General features: G+C 53.5%; 1 protein-coding gene across 2 annotated transcripts in view; it reads right to left on the minus strand.

The window, feature by feature from the left end:
- Window positions 1-26,956, minus strand: part of LOC138843573 (phosphatidylethanolamine-binding protein 4) — a 196,775-nt gene that overhangs the window by 72,629 nt on the left and 97,190 nt on the right. For both annotated transcript variants that reach the window (XM_070048173.2, XM_089302015.1), the window contains exon 4: window positions 9,126-9,224. In XM_070048173.2, the coding sequence (XP_069904274.2) occupies window positions 9,126-9,224 (99 nt within the window). The remainder of the gene's footprint in view (window positions 1-9,125; window positions 9,225-26,956) is intronic.

Genomic DNA, 26,956 nt, shown 5'->3' on the forward strand with positions numbered 1-26,956 from the left:
CCCTCCATCCATCCATCCATCCACCTAACCATTCACCCACCCATCCACCCATCCATCCACCCATCCCTCCCTCCATCCACCCATCCATCCACCTAACCATTCACCCACCCATCCACCCATTCATCCATCCCTCCATCCACCCCTCTTCCTTCATCTTTTATTCACTCATTCCTTAGCACTTTTATTTGTTCATTCATTCAGCATTCACTGTGGGCCTTCTTTGCTTGAGTCACTGTCCTAAGCACTGGGCTATAACAATAATCAGACACATTTCTGCTCTCTAGAAACTTGTGGTCTAAGAGGGAAAAGAGACTCACCAACAGTACCAGACGCGCGTGATGAGGGTGCCTAATGAGGTTGCCTAGTGTGGTGGAGTGCGGGTGGAATGACTCAGGCTGGGGGTGTCTGTGGTGGTGCCACCTGGGCCAACTGTTGAAGGGCAGGGTGGCCACACTGAGAAGCGGATGTGGCTCTCAGCTCTCACCCCTCTTCTGTCTACAGGGCCCGGCTGGAGTTGGCTCTGCCCCACTGAACGGCACTCTCATGGCTTCCTGTGAGCTAGGGTTGTCTCTCCAGCCTGGCAGCAGGAAGATCACGTTTCACATTCATGCCATGAATTCACCAAACCTTTACTGTGTTATTTTTTAAAAGTAGGCATGCTGCCGGGCACACTGCAGGTTAAACACTTGTCCCTAACACCTGATGTCCGCGAGTAGCTTTTCTACTTCAAGGTCTCCCAAGGGTTGGCCACTCGGACAGCCCATTCTCCTGGCCAGACTTGTCCCACCTCTTGCGAGTGATTTATGCTCCTTTCCGTCAAAGGCTCAACTTCCTGGGAAGGCTTTAGGTTATGGAAGATGGAAGGAGTAGAGAGCCAGCATACACGCAGCAAGTACTGTGTGCCAGGTGCGGTGTGCTGGGTGGTCTACAAAGTGCTTTTCACGGAAGCCTCGGTGCTCCTGCTCCTTAGAGTCCTCCCACACAGATGAGGAGCTGGACCCAGGAAGGTGATGATTTGCCCCTCACAGTGAGTCAGAGAATCAATCTCCTGGCTCCATGCTGCTCTGCAAGGCCCAGGTCCAGGGCTAAAGGTAGAGAAGCCACTAGGCTCAGCCCACACCTTCCACACCCGCAGCACCACCTCCGAGCACCCAGACCCAGCCCTGGTATGAGCTGTCCCCTGGGCCGGGCCTGGGACCCGCAGGTATGGTGTCTACCCAGACTCTGCAGAGGCACATGGCCTTGCCTGAGTTGTGCAGGCTTTGGGTTCATAGCACAGGCAGCCATGTGCTGGCCGTGATGTTGTGGGTGGGAAGCTTGCTCCTCCTTGGCCTCAGCTGTCTTCCCCATTTACCCATCCTTCCATCCATCCATTCATCCACTCATCCATATACCTGTCTATTAATTCATCCATGTATCCATTCATCCATTCTCCTAATTATCATCCATCCATCCACCCATCCGTCCATCCATGCGTCCACCCACTTATCCATCCATCCATCTAATCATTCATCCATGCATCCATCCATTCTCAGGGCTTTTGCAAGGATTAAATGAGATGGTCAGAGAGAGCCACAGTACTTGGTACCATGTGCCGATGCATTTTTTTCTCCTTTTCCTCCTCATTTTCATTCTTCCTCCTGTAATTGTTGCCCATATGCTATCTGGACATACGATAGAAGAGGAGGAGGGAGTACGAGCGGTGGGGCTGCTGTTGGGAAGAGCCAAGGGCACCTGCTCCAGTCTCCTCCCTGGGGCAGGGACTCCCCTTGGGCCGCCCTGAAGAATCTATCAGGGATAAGCTCGCTTCTTAGTTCACATTCCTAGAAAACTCCTCCTGATGTGGGGCCACCTTTGGCTTCCCTGGGAAATGTCACCAGTGGTCGCAATCTGCCCGGGGAACACAGCAGGCTCTCTCCTGTTTCCTGCTGAGACTTCCCCTGGTCTCAAAGGCAGGGGCTGCTCCTGTCCCCTCCCACAGCTGCTAGTAGCCTCTCAGGGTTGTTGCTGACCCCATGTGCTTCCCATGGACCTCAGCCTCTGCCTGCTCTCTGCACCTGCTCACCATGGTCCCTCTGCAAATGGCATGGCCAGACAGAGACGCATTCCAGGCGTGGCATAAACGGCCCAGCTGATAGCACTGTCTGAGGTCAGGGGAGGGTCACTGACGCCCCCCTCCCCATTTCCTCGGGGCTCTTCCCGTGAGCATCTGCTAGCGGGTGGCTGAGGGAGGCCCAGGCCACGGTGACAAGCCCGGCTCCATATGCTAGGGCAGAGGCGGGTCTGATGGTTGGTCTTGTCCATTTCTCAGTTTGCCCACAGATGGCCCCATCAGAGCTGAGTTCAAGGTTAGTGAGTAAGACTGTCCTGGAGCTTTTGTGTGGGGGTCATGTGTGTGTGTGTGTGTGTGTGTGTGTGTGTTTAAGAGAGAGAGAGGAGGGGGAGAGGGAAGAAGGAGACAGAAAGGGGCAGAGAGAGAGGAGATACAGAGAGAGAGGGGGAGAAACAAAAAGAGGGAGGAGACAGAGAGAGAGGGAGGGAGGAGGGACACAGCAAGGGAGATAGGCTGGGGGAGAGATAGAGAGAGAGAGAGAAAGAGAGGAGGCGGGAGAGATGGGAGAAGAGAGAGAAAATGAGGAAGGCAGGTTGAAGAAGAGACAGAGGGAGACAGAGAGAAAGAGGAGGAGGAGGAGAGATGGTAGGGAGAGAGAGGGAGATAGGATGGGAGAGAGACAGAGAAGAGCATGAGTGGGGAGAGACAGAGAGAGAGAGAGAGAGAGAGAGAGAGAGAGAAAGTGTTTTCTGTCTGATCCAGGAATTCTCCTGGATGGCAGAGTTGGTTTCCATAACGACTTTCTGATATAAACATATTTGATAAAAATAAGTTAACAGCGGAGCTGTGGTGGAGCACAGATTCTCAGAGTGGAGAGAGAGAGAGCGAGAGAGAGAGAGAGAGAGAGCGCCCTCCTCAAAGACCAGCGTTTCCTCTCTGCCTCACCTCCCAGCCAGGCTCTGCTTGCCATAAACTGACTCAAAGCTTTGTTCGCCACATTCCGTGTAGCCGCTCCCTTCCTGCCTTGTACCTTAGATACATTCTCCCTCCCTTCCTCTCCCTCCCTCCCTCTCTCCCCCCCTTTCTCCTTAGCTACCTGAAGCACTACAGTATGTATGGGATAATATGATAAATTCATTTCTAATTCACTGCATTATCCCTTGAATATTTTAATGACTCATTGAATGGAGTAAAAAAAAGCGATTTCAAATGAACAATTATGCTGCATTAGTCTAAGGGCTGATTATATTTAAACACTGCTCACATGGATAGCAGGACACAGCGACCTCAGCATACGAGAGCTAATTTGGCTCTTATCTCCAAATAATTTTACACCGCAAATTACCATGAAAACCTAAAACCTGGCTTTTAAAAACATTCATCAAAAGATAATATTGCACTTTGTAACGACATTTTATTTAAATTATTTTGAATGGGAGTGAAGGCATTTCTGGGGTGGGACAATGACAGCCGAGCAGAGCGGGGACTGTGAGTGATAAGGAAATGACAAGGGGTGCTGGGTTGGGTTAAAAATAAAAGCAGAACACGTTGGGGTGGGGGAAGGGCGGCAGCCAGGCACGTGGGAAGCACTCGCAGCCCAGTCCCTCTCCCTGGCTGTGGTCTGGGATGGCTCCAGGGAGGCCATCACAGCTCAGGAGGTCACGGGCCAATTCCGGGGGGCTGAATGACAGCACCGACCACCCCTGCTCCAGGCCCCCAGCTCCTGCCCCCACCAAAGCAAGCCTGGGCCATGCCAGCTCCCCCAGGCTGGGCCAGGGTCCATCTAGACCGGAGAGGCAAAGGGGTGAGCTGCACTGGACGGTCTCTTGGATTTTCACTTTCTAAGTCCTGGGGGCGGGCGCTGTGGCACAGCAGGTTGTCTCCACCTGCAGTGCCAGCATCCCATGTGGGCGCCTGCTCCAGTCCCAGCTGCTCCACTTCTGATCCAGCCCCCCTGCTAATGAGCCTGGGAAAAACAGCAGAGGATGACCCAAGTCCTTGGGCTCTTGGGAGACCTGGAGGAAGCTCCTGGCTTCAGCCTGGGCCAACCCTGCCCATTGCAGCCATCTGGGGGGTGAACCAGCAGATAGAGGGTATCTTTCTCTGTGTCTCTCCTTCTCTCTCTGTAATTTTACCTTTCAAACAAATAAGAGTAATTTTCTTAAAAAAGAAATCCAAGTCCTGTATCCTAATGGGATGTGCTAAACCACCAGTAGCTCAAATTTGGGGGTGTTGGGGAAGCACTCACGTTTACTCCAAACACTGGGAAAACACAAATGATCATCATGCCCATTTTAATGATGCAGAAACTGAGGCTTAGAGATTCTCATCTGGGAAGTGGCAGGGCCCGAGACCTCCCCTGGCTCCCGAGAGCCACCTGCCCTTCAGGGTGGCCCTGCACAAGGCTGGTTTCTCAGCAGGGCCACCCTGGCACTGTCCCCTCTGCGAAGGCTTGTTGTGGCCTCTGGATCTCCTGGAGCATAAACCGTGCCTTCACAGCTGCCCATGACCCACACTGGACCCTCACCGTACAGCCCAAAGCACGCATGCGCAATTGCACAGGTGTCAGCCATCAAACTGAAAACATTGGTCCCAACAGAGAGAGAACCGCGAGTCCTGATTCCTCGCTGGGACCGCTTCGCCTGAACTCAAGGAGCAGATAAAGATGGTTTGTTCCACTGACGGTCCCGAGCCGGGTTCTAGGTTCCGGACATGCCAAGTTCGGTAATTATTGCCAGGTGTGCCGAGAGGGCCGCAGGCTCCGCCCACTCGGCAGAGTGGCAGCAGGTGTCACGGCGGCGCTGCCCCCATGCCGCCCGGCTCCTAGTACAGCTAACCCCTTTTCTCCCTGACTCAGTGGTGAAGGGGAGGGGTGAGTGTCAGCTTTGCAGGCCAGAACCTCAGCCTCAGCCAGGTCAGGTGATTTGCTGGAGATCTGTGAGCGGCAGGACCGGCGGCTCAGACGCCAGCGTCCCGGCCAGCACGCTCCAGGAGCCGCAGTCCCGGCACGGCTCATTGGCGTTCCCGTCTGTGTTGTTCACCTAACATATTGAGAAGTCCTTTAAAAAATGCCAACTCTGATTATGGAAAAGTCTGACCCTCTAGGAAGGCAGGCAGGACAACAACCCCTTGGAGGTCCTTCGGATTCAAGCCGGCAACGGCCGCCTTTACAGCTGCCAGAGGCGGAATAAAAGGGAAACTTGAACTTGGCGGTGCCTGTTCTTTCTTAAAACAAAACCAAACCCAAAAGATATTCAGGGCAAATTTTAGAATCATTGACGGTTTCTAGGAAGATTTTCTTTTTTGGAAGAAGAAAGGTACTCTTGTCTCCTTAATTGTTCTCGCTGTTCTCTGTCACCAATCATGATATTCTTTGTGGAAAGCATTAATCTCCCATCCTCTCGTGTTCAATATTCCCATTAACGATCAAAAGTCTAATGAAAATATCTGCATGAAAAGCCCTGAGCACCAATTGCAGAGACAAATAGAAGATGAACCCCATACGCGTCGCTTCTGAAACGCATGATGCAGATTAACTGACATCTTAATTAGGCTTCGGCATGAAGACGGTCAGCCAGAGGGAATCAGAAAGGCCGAGGCCTCAGCACCTGGGGCAAGGGGTCCTCTGTCGGTGCCCTAGAAGAGGGGGCCGAGAGGGACCATGGGCTTTCTGTATCCCAGTGCCCGCCTGCCCTGGTCCAGCCACGATAGGGGCCTGAGGTCTCATCCTGTTTCTGAGTGAACGGGAACCCGCAGGTATAGGAAGTCTCACTGCGACCGAACCTCTGGGCCCTTCACCCTGTGCTGCACCCTCCCTCCTCATCTCCCTGCTACGACAGAGGCTCTGAGAGGGCGGATCCTTCCTCTGTCTCATTGGCGTTGGTTACGCTGGCGCCCACAGGTACCTGACTTAGGGCAATGACAATAACACAGCAGCAAACAACTATACAGAACCTCTGATGTGTTCCGGGGATTGTTCCCACTCCCTGTAGTTAAAGTGACTCTGGTGAGCGCCGTAACAACCGTGCAAGGTACAGACAGTGGGCATCTCTCCTTCCCAGGTGAGGACACAGAGACACAGAGATGCTGAGCAGCCAGCCCAGGAACACACCGCTCACAACATGTGGAGCTGGGCTTTGACTGGTCCCTGCCTCCAGAGTCCTGGCTCATGAGCCCTGGGCTTCACAGGGCAGGGGTCAACATGCATTTGTTGAGTGAGATGACTCAAAGGGCACCATGAATGTCTCGTCCCTATGGCTGGGCATCCCTCTAACCCTTTGCTGTGTTAAGCTGCACACAGGTCCAGAGCCATAATCCTACTCTATCCTAGGTCCTGCTAGACTCTGTTGAAGGTGGAGGTGGGCCCCAGGTATTTCTAGTTTACCTGAGCACTGGCGATCTGTTTTAAACTGGATAGCCTGAGAATAGTCCCCACTGAGGGGCTTCCACTGCTGTGATGTGGCCCCCTCACATCAAGGCCAGGCTCGGTTCTACAGTCCTTGTGAGCGGCAGGGCCACTGTCTCTGAGCACCTGCAGGGACTTCCTGGTGTGCCTTAGGGATTCCTAGTGCTGGCCAGGTGTGTTTACTCACCAAGATCACTCTCCCTAGAGAGGCTCTCCCCTGGAAGTCCCCTCTCACAGGGCACAGCCAGAAACACGAGGGGACTCTGACCATTCAGGGAGCATGAATTAAAAGATGAGTTTACTTTGGTGCAGAAAAATTTGGAGATCTCTGCAAGTGAGGGGCCTTTGTAAAGTTCACGAGAAACGTTATGGCGAAAAAACCCTGCGTGGATTCCCAAAACTTTTTGCACCAAGATGAACTTGTCTGTTCATTCCATTTTCCTACACACATTTTTTTGGAGGCCTTGCCCAGAGCCCTGGGCAGTGAGCTGGAGGGTGGGCACGAGGGGAGGCCCAGAGAGGAGGTACTCCGTCTTACAGAGGAGCTGCTGGGAGAGGCGTGGGTGGGCCCCCGACGTGGTACGGCAGGAAGCAGGGTTACGTGGTTTGGAGTCGGGGCCTCGGCTGGCAGACCCATGTCTACTGCCCATTAGTGGAGACACTGCCTCATTCCACCTCCCTAGGCTGGACTTTCCCCGTCTCCAAAATGGGAGAATGCCTAGTTCCCAAAGTGACCAAACACTGAGTGAGCTTAGCAACAGGTCAGGCATCCCCCGTCTCCAACACTGGACCCCACAGCCTCTTCCGGGCTGCTCGCTCGGCCTCCTGAGCGCTCCCTGGACGCAGTGGCCGTGTGCCATTCAGAACCACTGTGGAGTGAGTTCTGCAGGCAGGGCGGCGCCCTGGGGTCTGCACTGTCTCCAGCTCACCCGTGGGTGTACGCACACGCCTGCTGTCCACAACCCACCCGGGAGCTGTGGACACCAGCACACAGGAAGTGCTCCGTCCTAGACCGATTTGGTTTACAGTCTCTTGCGGCTGGTGGAATCTGGGGGCAGGTGGACAGGGCCGAGTGGACACAGCTGGGCCGAGCTGCTGCTTCCTGCTCCACACTCAGCCGAGGGAGAGTGGGTGACGACGCGACCGAAACCCAAGCTCCTCCGGCCTGAGCGGGAAGGCCGAGGCGGACCGAGCAGGTGGCCCTGGGAAGCTCTGAGGCTTAGCGGCCGTGCCTGACAGCTGCCACTTGCCACCTGCTCTGCCTCTGTGTGTGCAGCACAGAGTGTGTGTGAGGGCTCTGTCCCAGGGGGCACAGGGAGGGGCAGCCTCATGGACTCTGAAACCACTGCACCCTGTGTGGCTTCTGCCCTCCGAGTTGTGGAGCCAAACCCCGGGACCGGAAGCTCTCTCTGTGTGTGGAGTGGGCTGTGAGTGTGACCTGCGGAGTGAGCCGGCCCCTGGTGACCACCAGGGAGGCCCACGCTCAGAAAGTGGCACGAGGGCCAGCTTAGGGGGAGATCAGGGTCTTTCCCTTTTGTGCCCTCTGCCACCCTCCCTGGCCTGCTCACGTGGGTCTCCTCGGCTCCGCCACTTTGCGCACTTAACATGTTTCCAGAGCTCCATGCCAGGCAGAGGCGTGCTTGGCCCAGGGGGTGTGTTGGGGGCACAGAGACCAGCCCGGCGCTGCCCAGGAAGCTGTGGCGGGCGTCTCTTTGAGGAAGCCCCCTCCAGGGCCTTTGCCAGGGCTGCATCTCAGGTCGCCCCCGGGAGCTTCCTGGCGAAGGGCGGGGGACACTGGCCTGTGGTGACTGCTCTTTCAGCACCCCCACCCAGTGGCTGGGAGAGTCCCCTGGTCAGCTAGTGCAGACTGCTGCCCCGTCTCCCACCCAACTCCAGAAGAAATGCACAGTCCCCCCCCCCCCACCGTGTCATCTCTGCATTTCCCAAAGCGCTCCCAGCGTGCGGCCCAGTGGAGTTGTTAGCACAGTTCCCATGGAACAGATAAGGTTGAAACACTTGGCTCCAGGGAGACGACAAAGGGGCTACTGGGTCTTCAACCAGCAAGATCTAGAGCAGATCTGGTTTTTTTCTGGTTCTGCTTTCCCACGGGGGTCCTCTCGGGGTGGAAAGCTTTGCCCACTCTTTGCAAAGCCCGACTGCAGGTTGTCCAGGCACGGGCTCCTAACCGCTTGTGGCAAGCATGTATGCAAATAGCCGGTACATGTTCGGGACACACGCAGACCCCCCACCCCCCAGATATTTTCATTCTGCAGTCGGTTCAATACACAGATGAGGAACGGGCAGTTGCAGAGGGCTGATTGCTAGTGGGAAAAACTCAACAAAGCCCTTCAATACTGCTCACCCCAGAGTGTCCAAAACGTGTATGGTAGGACAGTCTACCTGTCCCTCCCACTGCCCCCCACCAACCGTATAATGCTCACCAACAAGGCACCATATTTGTGTTCCCAAGGCCAACTCTGGCTCCTACACAACCATTGTCTCAACCGAGATGTGGCACCCGCCTTGCCACCGAGACACTTCTTGCAACTGCTGGACCACTTGGGAGGGGCGGTATCAGCTGAGTGCTGGGGCGACCTGACGCGGCTGTCCTTGCACCTGCCGGCCTCCAGCTCCCCCGGGCGTGAACTCTGACCCCTGGCTGCTTACCTTGATGTCTGTCATCAACCAGTGTCTCCAAAACCTCAGCCTGGGCTCCGACCTGCTCGGGGCGTCGGGGTCCACCATCACCAGGATGTAGCTTGCCCCCTGCAACACAAGCACCGGAAGTAATGTAGCATCGTGGCTGAGTGTTGGCAGGAGAACACCAAGGGAGTGGACACTCCTTCCACCTCCACTCCGGCTGGGAATAGCCAGCCAGCCCCGAGCCCGTCCTACCCAGAGCCTCCCTGTTCTCACAACCCCCTGTATCACAGTTGTTCTTGGAGGAAAAAAGCCAGCGACGGGCATAGCAGGGGGCCTCTTGGCTCTCCCTTTAATGAAGGGTGAGTCCTCGCCCCCCAACACACACCAAGGCGTATTCACTGAGCCTCTGCATGTGCCCAGCACCAGATGCACCCCCAAAACAGGACTTCGGCCCTGAGCAAGCTTCCGGGGTGGTTGGAGGAACCCGACTGCTGATCCAGCAAGCACAGGACAACCGTGTAAGAATTGCAACAATGACCAGAAACCCCAGGAAGTCAGCCGCCCCTTCCCCTGCCATCTAGTGGACCACCTACTAGATGCCGGAAGCTCTTCCAGGGGCTAGGAAGCCAACGGGGCACAAGACAGTAAGAGCTATGCTTTGGGGAAGCATCTATTCTAGGGAAGAGACAGAGCTAATAAAACCAGATACAGAAATAAGCAAGGTAAACATCGAGGGGGTGGTGAGCACCATGGCACAGCCCAAGCAGGGCAGATGAGCGGGCACTCCAGGAGCAGGCACTGCTGCAAAGGCCTCAGCTGGGGAAGACGCAGGCTCTGAGTACCACTGTGGCTAGGGCGTGAGCTAGGGGGACAGTGGGTGTGGTGCGGCGGGGGGAGAGGGGGCAAGGGTCAGACCGCAGAAGGCTTTGCAGCACTGGAGGAGGAGAGGTTTTTTTTTTTTTTTTTTTTTTTTTTTAATGATTTTTGAGAGGCAGAGTGGACAGTGAGAGAGACAGAGAGAGACAGAGAGGAAGGTCTTCCTTTTTCCATTGGTTCACCCTCCAGTGGTTGCTGTGGCTGGCTCACTGCGGCCGGCGCACCGCGCTGATCAGAAGCCAGGAGCCAGGTGCTTCTCCTGGTCTCCCATGGGGTACAGGGCCCAAGCACTTGGGCCATCCTCCACTGCACTCCTGGGCCACAGCAGAGAGTTGGACAGGAAGAGGAGCAACCGGGACAGAATCCGGTGCCCAAACCGGGACTAGAACCCGGTGTGCCAGCGCCGCATGTGGAGGATTAGCTTATCGAGCTGTAGCGCTGGCCATGGAGCGGGGTTTTATTCCGAGTGCGGCGCAGAACCTCGGGAGGGTGTCAGGCCGGGCAGTGTTTCGCTGTGACGTTACATTTTTAGAAAGTCAGGCCAGCTGCTGGGTGATGGTTGGCAGAGGACCAGGGAGGGAGCCAGGAGGCAGTTAGGAGACCACCGTAGTAAGACAGGATGCTGGCTCCTTTTCTAGGGTGGGAGAAATGGGGATGGAAGCAAAGAAACGGGTGGAGGTGTGTTCTAGTGGACCCAACCCTGTCTGCGGATGGGCTTGATGGCCATGAAGACTCCACGGAGAAACTGGAATTCAGGATGAAACCTGGGTTCCGGCTAGAGCACCTGGGTGAGTGGGGCCATTTCTGGACACAGAGGAGACTGTTTGAAAGGGACGTTGGGAGTTCTGTTTTAGACACGGGGTGGGGGAAGGGGAGGAAATGCCTTTTAGAGGACAATCCGGTCGGCACACCAGGGTCTGGAGCTCCGGGGAGAGCTGGAGGCTGGGTTCTAAGCATGGGCGCTGTTGGCTCACTGGTGGTCCTGAACTGCGTGGAATGGCGAGATGAGAGCCGCCGCGAGGGAGGAACGGGCCCCACGGCTGACGCGGAGGAGCCGGAGAGCCTGGCAGAGTTCGCCGTGCAGCCAGGGCGGCGGGGGAAGGGCAGGTGCCAGGAAAGCGAAGGCAGAGCTGCGTTTCAGGCGGGAGAAAGCGCTCAGGGAGCCGAGCGCTGCCGAGGTGTAGAGCAAGACGAGGACACAGACGTGACAATTCGACTTGACAGCTCGGAGAGCGCCGTTATCTTGACAAGACGCGTTTCAGTGCGGCAGGAAGGACTGACGTAGGGCGGGCGAAGCTTCCAGGAGACGCGAGAGGAGGAGTTGGAGGCAGCTAATAAAGATGACGAGGAGGAGAAGTTTGGAGTGAAGGGCAGCTGGGCTGAGATGCCGGAGTTAGGAAGGCAGAGTCAGATTTTTTTTTTTTTTTTGGGTGATAGGCATGTGTGTGAGCCAATGGGAAACGGAAGTGGTTTACTAGCAAGGGAGGAACACAGGGCAGAGAGGAGGAAGACTCTGGGCAGGTGGGAGGGGCCAGGAGCCGGAGCCCAGGCGGAGAGGCAAGCTTTGGGTGGGAAGCAGGGACAAGGGGGCCATCGCAAGAGAAGGAGGCCGTGGCGAAGACAATGCAGGAGGGCGGGGTCTTCTCCTGGCTCCTGTTCGCCAGCGAACAAGAGAGGGGGGCACTGAGAGAGGACGTGTGGGGCCAGCGCAGGTGTGAGATTGCTTATACGACGGAGCATCGTAGGCTTCCGTGCCTTCCACGGGCGCGTGCAGGTGTGGAATCCGTGCCGGTCTAGGCAGGAGGGGACTCAGGCTGGTGGGCAGGGGAGCCGGAAGTGAGTGCACGGGGAGAGTCCCGTCCCCGTCCTGACAGGCAGGGGTGGACACGTCCAGATGGCTCCACCGAGTGCCGGAAGCTGGAAGCCTTTCTCAAGTGTAGAGGGAGCCCAGGTGTGCCGGCCGCAGTGGGGCAGCAAGGCCTCAGAGTGACGATCAAGCACTGCTGGATGCGCGTTGCAGGAGGCATCTAATAAGGAGGCAGTGGAGCCATTAAAGGAGAGCCCGAGCACACACGCACACACACGCACATGCACGCACACGCATGCACGCACACACACATGCACACGCACACACAGCCGTGAGCCTCCGGAGAAGACAGACCACAGGACTCTAAGCAAACAGTGGGAACCCAGGCGGAGAAGGAGGAGAGAGCTGTGCAGTGTCGCACGACAGCACGAGGCACTAGCAGGGGGGCAGCGGGGTTGGTGACTCGGGGACTAGGCCTGGGATGGCCACGTGGCACTGGGGGCCCGTGTGCCAGCAGCTGTAAGCTCACAGGGACATCCTTCCTGGAGCTTGAGGCTGGCGTCCTCTCACAGATGGGCAGAGAGGCAGTGGAGGTGGCCCTGGGGAGGAGTAAGACAATGGCGGCACTCTGGAACCCAACGGGATAGGGCAGGGGAGCCTGGGGAGCAGTGAGCAGGGGCCCTGGCTGCAGAGATGTGTTCAGGGAGGGGGGCGGAGGCAGCCACCGAGGCAAGTGACGACAGTGGTCATCATGGGGAGGGGGGCGGCACGGGTCACTTTCCAAAGATGAGTGGTTCAGACACGAAGATACCCAGAGCTGCGTTTTACAATCCAAAAGGCGCAGGGCACCACAGGCGAGGTGCGACAGGAACTTACATCAGACAACATGAAGACAAGCCCAAGAAAGCCCCAAGGACGCAGAATAGAGGAGAAGCAGATGACAACGTGAGAGCAGGAGAGGAACGCACGCCTGTGCCTGTGTATGTGCTCACGTGTGAGCCCAGTGGGACCCCAGAAGGAAACTGCTTCATACATCCAAGAGCTGGTTCTAGCTTCAACGATAAGAAAATCGAAGGAAGAAATAAAGCTCCCCTCCCCTCCCCTCCCCTCCCCTTTCTTCTCCTCCCCTGCCATCCCCTCCCATCACCTCCCCTCCCCTCCCCTCCCCTCTCCTCTCCTCTCCTCTCTCTTCCTCCCTCCCTCTCGCCCTTCCTGTAAAAGTGATATGATTATCTACATGAGAAATTCAGAAAATAAACTGAAAGCAACTACACTAATATCCAGTAAAGTAAGCTGTTAAAAATGCCTCCCCTTACCCCCTGGGCTGGTGCTGTGTTGCAGCGGGTAAAGCCTTGGCCTACAGTGCCGGCATCCATGTGGGCGCTGGTTCAAGTCCCAGCTGCTCCACTTCCAATCCAGCTCTTTGCTATGGCCTGAGAAAGCAGTAGAAGATGGCCCAAGTCCTTGAGCCCTCACACCCACGTAGGAGACCTGGGGGAAGCTCCTGGCTACTGGCTTCGGATTGGCCCAGCTCTGGCCATTACAGCCAATCAGGGAGTGAACCAGCATATGGAAGATCTCTCTCTCTCTCTCTCTCTCTCTCTCTCTCTCTCTCTCTCCCTCTGTGACTTTGCCTTTAAATAAATCAATAAATCTTTAAAAAATTTAAAAATGAAAATAAAAATGGACCCCAAATGTTAATAATAGTCATAAAATAAACTTTAAATTTTCCACTTGCAGGGCTGGCACTGTGGTGCAGTAGGTTAATCCTCTGCCTGTGGCACTGGCATCCCCTCTGGGCTCTGGTTCGAGTCCTGGCTGCTCCTCTTCCAATCCAGCTCTCTGCTATGGCCTGGGAAAGCAGTAGAAGATGGCCCAAGTGCTTGGGCCCCTGCACCAGTGTGGGAGACCCAGAAGAAGCTCCTGGCTCCTGGCACAGCTCCGGCTGTTGAGGCCATCTGGGGAGTGAATCAGTGGACCTAAGACCTTTCTCTCTGTCTCTCCCTCTCACTGTCTGTAACTCTGCCTCTCAAATAAATTAAAAAAAATTTCCCATTTGTAATTGCAATAAAGAATGTAAAATATTTAAGGATGAACTTAATGAAAAATGTAAGACATACAAAGAAAATAGAAACAGGATGAAGTGCATAAGAGGAAAACTTGGATGGATGGGGAGACACACACAATGCTTCTAAACAGAAATAATTACTTTATGCAAAAATGTCAACAAGCCTTCATGGTTAAATTTTGTCAATTTGTTAATCTAAAACAATTCCAGTCAAAATCCTGAATAGATGCCTTTAGAACTCCACAGGATGATTAAAGCTCATGATAAAAGCAAAATGTGGGGCCAGCGCTGTGGCATAGCGGGTAAAGCCATTGCCTGCAGTGCCAGCATCCCATGTGGGCTCTGGTTCAAGTCCTGGCTGCTCTACTTGCAATCCAGCTCTCTGCTATGGACTGGGAAAGCAGTAGAAGGCCCAAGTGCTTGGGCCCCTGAACCCACATGGGAGACCAGGAGGAAGCACCTGGCTCCTGGTATGGGATTGGCCTAGCTCTGGCTGTTGGGGCCATTTGGGGGGTGAACCAACAGATGGAAGACTTTCCTTTCTGTCTCTGTCTCTCTGTCTCTGTCTCTCTCTGTCTCTCTCTCTCTGCAACTTTGCCTGTCAAATAAATAAATAAATCTTTTAAAAAAGGGAAAATGTAAGTAAATAAGAAAGAGAATTAGCCAAGGCAACACTGAGGAAGATGGAATACGGGATCATACTGATTTTGCAGAGAACACAACTTATTACAAAGCTATGCTCATTAGAACAATGTGGAGTATATAAAGTAAAGGAAGCAAAATAGAAAATCCAAAGGGGAATTCAAGTTTTCAACATACGTGCACTTAATCCGTGACAGTTATTGTTACTAGATGATTCTTGATAGACAACAACGATCCTTCAAGCCAATGGGGAAAGGACAGCTTATCTGATAAGTGTCATTGGGACAATGACTGGAATAAATAAACGTAGATCTCTATTTTTTGTAGACAGTGTAAAACTTCCAGATTTAAATATGAAAATGGAAAAACTCATTTGGCAACATGATATTAAGTTTGTACAATAGAACACTCCGAGTGCACTCCTTGCATGCTAATGTGGGAAGATATCTACAGTAGACTGTACATGAAATGAGCAAGTTGCACCAGAGTGCATGCATCACCTCAAATACGAAGGAAAACTTTGTATTTCTAACTATAGACATTTATAGATGTATTTGCATATGCATAGAAAATGCCTGGAAGAATACACATCGAACCGCTGACAGTAAATGGCATGAAGGAAAAGGTTGGTATATTTAACTAGACATACTTGTGAATCTTTTATGTGACAAAAAAGCAAACTAAAATTTGAAGATAATAAGCTGAAGGTAAATATTTGTGACATCTATGAAAAGCAGTTGATATCCTTAATATGTAAAGTGCATTTTAAATCAATAAGAAAAAAAGCCAGTAATTGAAGGGCAAAATAAGCAAGATTAATAAGCAATTAATAAAAAAGAAAGGGGCCAGAGCTGTGGCGTAGCGGGTAAAGCCGCTACCTGCAGTGATGGCATCCCACATGGGTGCCGGTTTGAGTCCTGGCTGCTCTACTTGCGATCCAGCTCCCTGCTAATGCACCTGGGAAAGCAGTGGAAGGTGGCCCAAGTGCTTGAGCCCCTGCACCCATGTGGGAGATCCAGAGGAAGCCCCTGGCTCCTGGCTTTGGATCGGCACAGCTTTGACTGTTGCGGCCAATTTGGGAGTGAACAAGCGGATGGAAGACTCTCTCTCTTTCTGCCTCTCCTTCTCTCTGTGTAACTCCGACTTTCAAATAAATAAATAAATCTTAAAAAAAGAAACACAAATAATTAATAAACATATGAACAAATGTTCAATTTCAGTCCCGGTGCTGTGGTGTATCGGGTAAAGCCACTGCCTATGGTGCTGGCATCCCATACCCGTGCTGATCTGAGTCCCTGCTGCTCCACTTCCAATCCAGCTCTCTGCTGTGGCCTGGGAAAGCAGTAGAAGGTGGCCCAAGTGCTTGGGCCCTTGCACCCACGTGGGAGACCTGGAAGAAGCTCCCAGCTCCTGGCTTCAGCTTGGTCAAATCCTGGCCATTGTGGCTATTTGGGATGTGAACCAGTGGATGGAAGATCTCTCTCTCTCTAACTCCGCCTTTCAAATAAGTAAATAAATCTGTTTTTAAAATGTTCAGTTATACTAGTAATGAAAGATATGCAAAAATAAAATAATATCCCATCTTTGCCTTTAAAATTGTCAAATATGCTTTTTAATGTTTCTGTCGGGTTGTTAAGGTAGTATATAGAGGTAATGGGTACAAAATCCTATGCAGCATAAATCACACTGTCTTTTACAAAGAAGGGAAGCAGAAAAAAAAATGAATGGCATACACTCACAAGAACACTTCAAGAGCTTTGTGGAAAATAGAATTAGAAGACAGGTTTATGGGACCGGTGTTGTGGTGCAGCAGGTTGGGCTACTGCCTGTGTGCCGGCATCCCATATGGGCACCAGTTTGACTCTTGGCTGCTCCACCCCCAATCTAGCACCCTGCTAATGCGCCAGGGAAAGCAGTGGAAAATGGCCTAAGTGCTTGGACTCCTATACCCATGTGGGAGACTCAGGTGAAGCTCCTGGCTCTTAGCTTTCTCCTGGCCCAGCCCTGGTTGTTAGGGCCATTTGGGGAGTGAAGCTGCAGATAGAAGATTTCTCTCTCTCTCTATCTCTCTAACTCTGCCTTTCAAATAAATAAACATATCTTTCAAAAAGCAAGATAGGTTTATTTTGGTGCAAAAAATGTTGAAATACACACTTAGTTTTCTCATATTATACATCTTTCATGAACTTTTTGAAGACCCTTCATATCTATGGATTTCCAAAAAATTCTGCACCAAAATAAACTCTCTCTTTAAAGAAAGTTTTAATTGCTGGCGCCGTGGCTCAATAGGCTAATCCTCCGCCTGTGGCGCCGGCACACCGGGTTCTAGTCCTGGTCGGGGCGCCGGATTCTGTCCTGGTTGCCCCTCTTTCAGTCCAGCTCTCTGCTGTGGCCCAGGAGTGCAGTGGAGGATGGCCCAAGTGCTTGGGCCCTGCACCCGCATGGGAGAAGGAGAAGCACCTAGCTCCTGCCTTCAGATCAGCGCGGTGCCGGTGCCGCAGCGCGCAGGCCGTAGCGGCCATTGGAGGGTGACCAATGGCAAAAGGAAGACCTTTCTCTCTGTCCCTCTCTCTCACTGTCCACTCTGCCTGTCAAAAAAAAAAAAGCTTTAATTTATTTGAAAGAGAGTAACAGAGGAGGAGACACACACAGAGAGAGAGAGAAATATAGATCTTCTATCTGCTGGTTCACTCCCCAAATGGCCGCAATGGCCAGGTCCAAGTCAGGAGACAGGAGCTTCTTCCAGGTCTCCCACGTGGGTGCAGAGGCCCAAGCACTTGGGCCATCTTTCTACTGCTTTCCCAGGCCATTAGCAGGGAGCTGGATCAGAAGTGGAACAGCCGGGACTCGAACCAGCACTCTAATATGGGATGCAGGCGTCTCAAGTGTTGGCTTAACCCACTGTACAATGCTGGCCCCGATAAACTTACCACTTGATTCCAATTCCCCATAAAGTTTGTGAAACGCACTTGACCGCGGGCCTCTGCCGTGGCTTGGATGTGGTTTGTCCCCGGATGTTCACGCCTGACTGCACGCCTGACCCTCAGCGTGGGAGTAGGAACTCTGAGAGGCTGGGCCTCATGGGAGACGCGTTAGGCTGTCCAGGCACTGCCCTCGGAAGAGAGTGAAGAAGTTCTCGCGGGAGGCTGAGGCAGATCTCGTGAGAGTGAGCCCGCCCCGGGTCACTCTCTAGCTTCCTGTTTAGCACTGTGATTTCTCCCTCGCACACCCTCCTGCCAACCACCTTGAGGCCCCCACCAGAACCAAGCTGATATCAGCGCCACGCCCTAATTCCCTAGGACCGTGAGCTAAATAGACCTCTGTGATTTTTATCATCCTTTATTTTTTAAGCCAATTTAATAAATTGTTTTTTTTTTTTTTCATTTTATTTGAAAGGCAGAGAGACAGGGAGGGAGAGACAGAGACGGGCAGGGAGAGAATTTCCTTATACTGGTTCATCCCCGGGGATGCCTGTAACAGCCAGGGCTGGGCCAAGCGAGCCCAGGACTCAATCTGGGTCTCGCACGTGGATGGCAGGGGCCCCGGCCATAAGCCATCACTTACTACCTCCCAGGGTGCATGGTAGCAGGAAGCTGGGTCAGGAACGGAGGGGCTGGGACGTGGGCTAGGCAGCCCCATATGGCATTCTAACGGCTGGACCACACGCTCTCCCCACACACCTCTTTCTGTACAAGGTTAGCCTGCCTCGGGGATTTAGTCACAGTAATGAGAAAAAAGCCTCGCCCGCCCGTGGTGGAAAGCAGACGGAAGAGCAGGAAGTAAGATACTGACTGATGATGTCTCCAGTGTTGCTATCATTAGGAGCTTTTGTTTTCTGCTTTGTGCTTTTCCGATTTCCCAAAGTTTCTGCCCCCAAACGCACTGTTTTTCCACTTAGGGAAAAAGAGAGAGAGAGAGAGAGAAAAGATTTGCACTTCAACAAAGTCCCTGTGGGCAGTGCCAGGGCCCATACTCCTGCCCTATTCACACAGTGGCCCCGGGTGTTCCGGACGGACGGATGGACGGTGGACTCTCCTCCGCCCACCCAGCCCGCCTGCACCTGCTGTCGCATTTCCTACTGAGGCAGCCGGGAGGGAAGTGCTTGTGGGTGGCCCTCTCCGAGGTGGCCACATCCTGAGCTTTACCCTGGATCCTCTCTCTGCTAAGCAACCTCACAACAGACATCTGGGAGTCTGCAGCCAAGGCAGGGCCCCTGGGCCCATGTGTCAATGATCTTCCCTCCTAATACAGTCAGGAAGCCGCGGCCTGGCCCCCTCCGTGACCCTGACTACTCACCAAAAACTCCCTCACAAGGATCTGGCGGTGGGGGGGAAGGAGGGAAGGTGCTCCCCAGATAAGCGGTGGGGAGAAAGCTTCCCCAGAGCCTGGCCTCTGGCTAGAATCCTTCCAGCTCGGCCCAGCCCCGCCTACTCTCGGCAGGCCCTGGGAGCAGGCAGGCTGGAGCTGTGTGGGGAGGAGGCATCGGCATCGGGAGGCCTCTGGCACATGCCACTCACTCCTGACCCTGGCGGCCCAGGCTCTAAGCAGAGCCAAGAGACTGGGCCTGCCATCAACAGTTCCAACAGCAGGATCATCCCCAGAGATGGATAGATTTTCTTTCTTCCTTCTCTCTCCTTCAAGATTTATTTATTTATTTGAAAGGCAGAGTGAAAGAGAGAGAGAGAGAGATAATCTTCCATCCAATGGTTCTTTCTCCAAATGGCTGCAATGGCTAGGACTAAAGCAGGCCAAAGCCAGGAGTCAGGAGCTTCTTCTGGGTTTCCCATGTGGGTGCAGAGATCCAAGCACTTGGGCCATATTCTGCTGCTTTCCTAGATGCATTAGCAGGGAGCTGGATGGGAAGTGGAGCTGCTGGGACTCGAACCAGTGCTCATATGGGATGCTGGTGTTGCAGGCAGCAACTTAACCCAATGTCCCATCACAAGAGATTTTCACACTTGCCTCGTGTCTTCTTGCCTAGGAGAGAAGCTGTTTCCTTGGGGGCATCAGACCTAGTGACCCACCACGAACCTGACAGGTACCCACGAGTGCTTGTTGCATGGTGGACTGGGGATCTCAAACCTTCTCACTGCCTTGTGCCTGAAACACGAGGGGGCTGGGCTAGACAAGCCACTCTCCCTCCAGTTCCCACACCCAGGGTGGACCCTGTGGTTTCCAGACTTGATGTGAATGTCACCCTCTCATCCGGTCCAGCATGCCCACTTCTGCAGATCTGGCTCCAACAACTGAAGCCAGGGTGTAAGAGAGACATCAGCACTCCCATGTTCACTGCAGCACTAGTCACAGCTGTCAAGGGGTGGAAGCACTACCGGTGCTGTGGCGGAGTGGGTTAAGCTGCTACCTGCGACTCTGGCTTCCCACATGGGTGTCAGTTCGAGTCCCGGCTGCTCCACTTGTCATGCAGCTCCCCGGGAAAAGCAACAGAAGACAGCCCAAGTCCTTGAGCCCCTGCACCCATGTGGGTGACCCAGAAGAAGCTCCTGGCTCCTGGCTTCAGCCTGGCCCAGCCCCTGGCCATTGTGGCCATCTGGATAGTGAATCAGTGGATGAAAGATCTCTCTCTCTCTCTCTCTCTCTCTCTCTCTCTCTCTGGCTCTCCCTCTCTCTTTGTAACACTGACTTTCAAATAAATAAATAAATAAATAAATAAATCTTAAAAATTAAAAACAAAGAGCTGGGAGCAATCCAGGCATCCATCGACAGATGAATGGATAAAGAAAATGTGGGGCCGGTGCTGTGGCCTGGTGGGTAAAGCCGCTGCCTGCGGTGCCGGCATCCCATATGGGCGCCGGTTCGAGTCCTGGCTGCTCCACTTCTGATCCAACTCTCTGCTGTAGCCTGAGAAAGCAGTGGAAGATGGCCCAAGTGCTTGGGCCCCTGCACCCACGTGGGAGACCCGGAAGAAGCTCCTGGCTCCTGGCTTACGATCAGCTCAGCTCCGGCTGTTGCAGCCGACTGGAGAGTAAACCAGTGGATGGAAGACCTCTCTCTTTCTGCCTCTCCTTCTCTCTCTGCATAACTCTTTAAATAAATAAATAAATCTTTTTTTAAAAAAAGGAAAATGTGGTCCATACACACGGTGGCGCATTATTTGGCCTCCAGAAGGAAGGAGACACTGCAGTAAGGGTCGGCATGGGTGACCCCTGTGACCCCGGGGGCGCTACGGCTTGAGGAATAATCCGGTCACGGAAGGACAGACGCCGTGTCTTCCAGCTGGGTGAGGAACTGAAGCAGCCCAGCCTGAGGAGCGGAGGGCGGGACTGCGGCTTCCCCGGGCAGCGTGGAAGAGGAAAGTACAAACTCTGTCAGCGATCCGCCGGGGAACTTTGCCCCACAGTTCGCAACACGGGATTGTACCCTTCTACATCTGGGGTGGGTACGGCGCATGCTACGTGTTCCTACCGCAGCACAACAAAAGACAAAGGAGCAAATCTCGCCTCGCGACAGCAGAGTGGAGGCAAAGTCTTTCCCAGTGTGATGCAAACCCCAGAGCCACAGGGCGTGCCCCGCCAAGGCGTCGCACACTTCTCTAGGACTGACGAAGAGGGACAGTGTACAAGTCGACCCAGCAATCCCATGTCTGTGATACTTATTTTTTGGATCATAAATTTTTTTATCTAAGAGAGAGAAAGAGGAAAAAAAAACCCTCCCATCTACTGGGTTGCTTCCCAAATGCGTCCAACAGTGAGGGGCTGAACCAGGGCCAAGGCCAGGATCCAGGCACTTAATTCAGGTGTCCTCTGTACTTGCAAGGAACCCGACTCCTGGAGCCACCGCCTGCTGCCTCGCAGGGTCTGCACCAGCAGGAAGCTGCAGGGAAGACCCAGAGCCGGGACTCAAACCCAGGCTCTCCAGTATATGGGAGGCGGGTGCCTTAACCATTAGCCCCATATTTAACAGGCATGTGGGGGCGGGCGTTCGGCACAGCTGTGAAGGTGGCACTTGGGATGCACATATCCCATGTTGGAGTGCCCAAGTTTGAACCCTGGCTCTGCTCCAATTCCAGCTTCCTGGGTGGCAGCAGGTGGTGGCTAGAATATTTGGATCCCTGCCACCCAAGTAGGAGACGTGGATTGGGTTCCTAGCTCCTGGCTTCCACCTGGCCCAGCCCCAGCTGTTCCAGGCATGGTTCCAGCTGAACCAGTGGATGGGAGATGTCTGTCTGTCTTTGACTTTGAACTAAGAAAAGAATAAATTGGAAAATTAACAAAAAAAGGTATCTGCACACTTATGAAATGGCTTGCATTTAAGGTTCTTCATTTCAGCTCTGTAATAGCAAAAGTTGGAAATTACTCAAGTAGCTGGGGATTGGTTGGTACACAATGATATTGACTCACAATGGAAAACAGCAACCAACCCTACAGTCCCAGGGTGTTCAGCAAGAGACAAGGTGCAGAGCGGCCTTTTGACTAACTCACTTTTAAGGTAAAGAGAAAGAAGACATTGTTTCTTCACATTTGCTTGTATTTGCATAAGCCAACTCTGGAGGGGTACTTGAAAAATTCCCAAACCACAAAATCCGGGAGAGGCCACGGGTGGTGTAGGAAGGTGGGCAGAGGTGGCAGCGGTCGGGGGAGGCTGCTGATTGTTGAGCCACGTGAACATGTGACCTGCTAAAAATCAGCCAAAATTCTACAGTGGAGTCCACGGCACATAGTACACGACCTTGGAGCTGTCAGGGTGGCCTTGTCCCTTTGTGCCAAGGGCACTCCAGGACTCTCACTTCAGTTGCAAAGGGCATTCCACTGGGGAAGTAGGAAAGAAGACTGCTGGAACAGAGGTCTCATCACTGTGGAGCAGGGCGCGAGCAGGTGGGAGAAGCCACACTAACAAGTCACGGCTAGCGCGTCATCTGGGACGATGATGAAGACTTAGAAGCAGAATTAGACGTGGGCATGCCTTAATTTTGTTTTCTTTGAAGATTTTATTTATTTATTTGAGAGGTAGAGTTACAAAGAGAGGGAGAGACAGAGAGAGGGGTCTTCCATCTGTTGGTTCGCTTCTCAAATGGCGACAATGGCCAGAGCTGAGCAATTCTGAAGCCAGGAGTCAGGAGCTTCTTTTGGGTCTCCCATGTGGGTGCAGGGGCTCAAGGATTTAGGCCATCTTCCACTGCTTTCCCAAGCCATAGCAGAGAGCTGGATGGGAAGTGGAACAGCCAGGACTCGAACCGGTGCCCATATGGGGTGCTGGCACTGCAGGAAGAGGCTTAGCCTACTATGCCACAATGCTAGCCTTCATGTCTTCATTTTTAATAAAACTCTAATATGTAATTTATATGCCATAAACGTCACCGCTTTTGAGTATATTTCTATTGTTATTATTATTGATGAACAAAGACAGTTGTACAACCATCACCATAATCTTAGCCTACAACATTTGCAAAAGGATACTGTGCCCATGGGCAGTCATTTCTTGTGCCCTCGCTCCTGCTAGGCAACCACTAATCTACTTGCTGTCTACATAACCTCCTTTTTCCTCTCCTGGCTGTTTCTTCCCCATGGAACAACAGAACACGCGGCCTTTGGTGCTTGGCTGCTCTCTCTCAGCAGGATGGTTCATTCGCGCTGTAGCAACTTGTAGTCCTTCATCCCTTTTTTTTTTAATTTTTATTTTTTGACAGGCAGAGTGGACAGTGAGAGAGAGAGAGAGAGAGAGAGAGAGAGAAAGGTCTTCCTTTGCCGTTGGTTCACCCTCCAATGGCCGCCGCGGCCGGCGCACCGCGCCAATCCGATGGCAGGAGCCAGGTGCTTCTCCTGGTCTCCCATGGGGTGCAGGGTCCAAGCACTTGGGCCATCCTCCACTGCACTCCCGGGCCACAGCAGAGAGCTGGCCTGGAAGAGGGGCAACCGGGACAGGATCTGGTGCCCCGACAGGGACTAGAACCCGGTGTGCCGGCGCCGCAAGGCGGAGGATTAGCCTAGTGAGCCACGGCACCGGCTCTTCATCCCTTTTTATTTCCAAACCATCTTCCACTGGCTGGAGAGACGGCATTTTGTTGGTGTGGCTGGCGGGTGCTTGGCTGGTTCCTCTTTCTGAGTCATGCTGATTAATGGTGCTGTGAAGATTTGCTGCAAGCCTTTTCGACTCTCTTGGGTAAGATATGGACAGTGGAATTCCAGGGTCGCCTGGTAAATTTATGTTTAACATTTTGAGTGACAGCCAACATTTTCCACTTTGGAAAATATCCTACTATTTGTAGGGAGATTCCAATTTCTCTACATCTTTAGCAACACTTACTGTTGTCTATCTTAGAAGTTTTCTTCATTTGACAGTCAAGGAGAGAGAGACGGAGACAGAGTTCCCACTGCTGGTTCACTGTTCAAATGTCTACAACAGCCAGGGCTGGGCCAGGCTGAAGCCGGAAGCTGAGACTCCCATCCAGGTCTCCCACGTGGGTGACAGAGATCCAATCACTTGAGCCATCGATGTTTTCTCCCAGGGCCTGGAAGCTGGAGTGTATTTGAAGAATGGATTGTCTTTCAAAACATTTCTGCCCAGGACATCTGCCTATTAACTGTGCATAACTTTGGGCGGCCGCCACCCTTATTGTTAATCCTGTGGCCAAAGATTATTGTTTCATGTAGTGGAATCCTCATTTTGTGCCTTTAAGAAGTCCACCTTGCCTCAGCCTCCTTGAACACACTCATAGTAGACTGTAGTATGCACTTTCCCACTGCGGCGCTCTGCCGCTCCCGGTACATTTAACCTTTAGAGAATCTCTCTTTCTCTCTCTCTCTCTCTCTCTCTCTCTTTCTCCCCTCCCCCCCTCATTATTCGGGCTGACAGTACCCACTGGGAGTTTGGAAGGACTGGGGGTAGCTGGGCGACTGGAAAGCAAGGAGATGGCAGACGTTTCCATAGAAGACATGGGGACTACAGGCCTGGGGCTCGACCCGGTCAGCTGTCAGCGGAGCACTTGCCTTGTTCTGGGCCTCCTGCCTCGTGCCCTCCACCACCTCTGAACGCTGAGTCGTCGCCACGCTGTGGCTCAGCAGAGGGTCAAGCTCAAGGACAGCCTCATGCCGCGCTGCCCCAGCAGACCTGGCAAGCAAGAGTACCTCCTGGTACTGACCTCCCCAGACTCACTGACCCACATCCCCTGTCACCTGCCCCACGTGGGACAACGGTACCTTGCTCACAGTCACCAAGCCACACTGCCATCCCGGTGATGTGGGCAAATCCAATGCTGCGAGCTCATTTCAGGATCTTGGATCTCCCCACCTTGGGCTGTCTCCCCTCTGTGCCAATCATTGACTTCCACTCTCACACCTGAAACCTGTCAGTCTCCCCGCCCCCCACCAAAGTGCTCCACCTCCAAAACTCTTTAATGCTGGCACAAACTCCTCCGTGTCCAACTTTACCTGTGCCTAGGACACTGACCTCTTGCTTCCAGGGGACATGAGAGCTGGCCTCCAAAGGAAGCCCTAGAGCACTGTTGGTGAAGGGAAGCTCAGAGCACTGGCCATCAAGCAAAACCGAAGACCAGCGTCCATCAAGTAGAGCTCTCTAGGCCCCTGTCCACCAAGTGGACCTGCACACCGCTGTCCATCAAGATAACCTCCAGGCCAGTGTCCATCAAGTCCACTCTTCTCCCAAAGCCCATCAGCTCCCTCTTCCCTTCACTTGGGTCATAGTCCAGTTGATGTCACCTGAGCCTACCTCCCTGTGTCCCTCCCCTGAGTTGGTGAGCCCAGCTTTCTTGTCCTACTGGGTGTGACCCAAGCTGTGAGCTCACCAGGAGAGAGTTGCATTACAGGGGAGACTGGCTCCACCACATACTGTAGGCCACCAGCTTCGTTTTGGGGCCTCAGGACCTCTCAATGTCGCCCCAGCAGCTTCCACTCTGCAATGGCTTTCTAAGATCTAGAACCTTCTTCCATGTCCTTAAACCTCCAACCTTCCCCAGGCCCACCAAGCACGTCGTGGCCAAGAAATTTCTCAGCGGTTAACTTCTCAGAGACAAAAGTGAAGGCATCCTATGATAAGTCCTCCGAGACCTGTTCAAAGCCTACACCCCCATGGGGATGGGAGACCTGCCTCCTCTGTGTTCTGAGTCTTCTCCCACCCATCATTAACACCTTCTCTCTCATGAGTATTCAATTCTCCTCCTCCTCCTCATCGAAACATGGTCAAGTCTCTTTCATCTTTCTTTTTTTTTTAAATGATGTATTTATTTGAAAGGCAGAGTTATGGAGTAAGAAAAGGAGACACACACACAAGGAGAAACAGAGGGGGAGAGAGATAGAGAGAAGTAGAGAGAGAGAGCGCTTCCATCAGCTGGTTTGTTCCCCAAATGGCTGCAATAGCCAGAGCTGAAGCCAGGAGCCCAGAGCTTCTTCCAGGTCTCCCACGTGGGTGCAGGGGCCCAGGGGGTTAGGCCACCTTCTGCTGCTTTCCCAGGTGCATGAGCAGAGCTGGATGGGAAGTAGAGCAGCCGGGACTCAAACCAGTGTGTATAAGGATGCTGGCATGGCAGGCTGTGGCTTTAACCCACCACGCCACAGTGCTGGCTCCTTCTTTGATCTTTCAAAATGTCTTCCTTGGCCTTATAGTCTCTTCAGCTACCCTCTGACCCTTCTCTCCCCATCTCCCACCTTCCTAGGCAAACTCCCGCAAAGAGTGCTCAACACTCTGTGTCTGCCTCCTGATTCCCCTTACTCCTCACTGCACTCTGCTGCAGCCCCTGGGTAGGGGGGGTAGTCAGCGCCTCCACTTCTCTGAATCCAAGGCTCGTTTCCGATCCTCACCACGCGGGACGTCTCAGCTGCACCTGACAAGCGGAGCCCCGCCCCCTTCCAGGCAGCCTCCAGCACAAACCGGAAGCCCAGAGGCCACCTTGGCCACGAGCCTCTCTCTTGGCCTCTTCTTCCAGTCCATCACCAAGATGTGAGCCTCCCAAACCCATCACCAACAGCGCCTGCCGAGCCCAAGCCACCATCACCTTTCTCTCCTCCGCTGGAATCGCCTCCTAGGGGCTCCCGTCACGGGCTCTTTGAACCCCTCATCGATGCCCGCCCTCGTCGGGAACGCTGCTTCAAACCTGAGTAAGGGCGTGTCATCCCGCGGCTCAAAGTCTTCCCCCGCCCACGCCTGGCCCCACAGCCCGCCCTCCTGCCTGTGTCCTCGCGCCTGCCCTCCTTTGGTGTGGCCCTGCCCCCCGTTTCCAAGGCGCACTCTGGGCCTCCTCCCTGTACGCAAAGCGTCTGCACTCCCACCGCACTCCCGTGAGCCCGAGGAACTGCAGCTCCTACACAGAATCCGGCGGAATGCAGCTCATTTCTCCGGAGGAGCGGCCGACACCACCCCTCCCCCCACCCAGTGCAACTTATGCTTCTTTGTTTAAGGAGACCCAACCTCCTTGAAAGCTGGGGTGGGGTCTACATCCCCCGTCTCCCCAGTGGAGCGCTGTGTGTGCACGTGGTGTGGGCTCAGTGAACA

The sequence above is a fragment of the Oryctolagus cuniculus genome, chromosome 8 (assembly GCF_051225735.1).
Source record: "Oryctolagus cuniculus isolate XC-2025 breed Fujian yellow rabbit chromosome 8, ASM5122573v1, whole genome shotgun sequence".
Lineage (NCBI taxonomy): Eukaryota > Metazoa > Chordata > Mammalia > Lagomorpha > Leporidae > Oryctolagus > Oryctolagus cuniculus.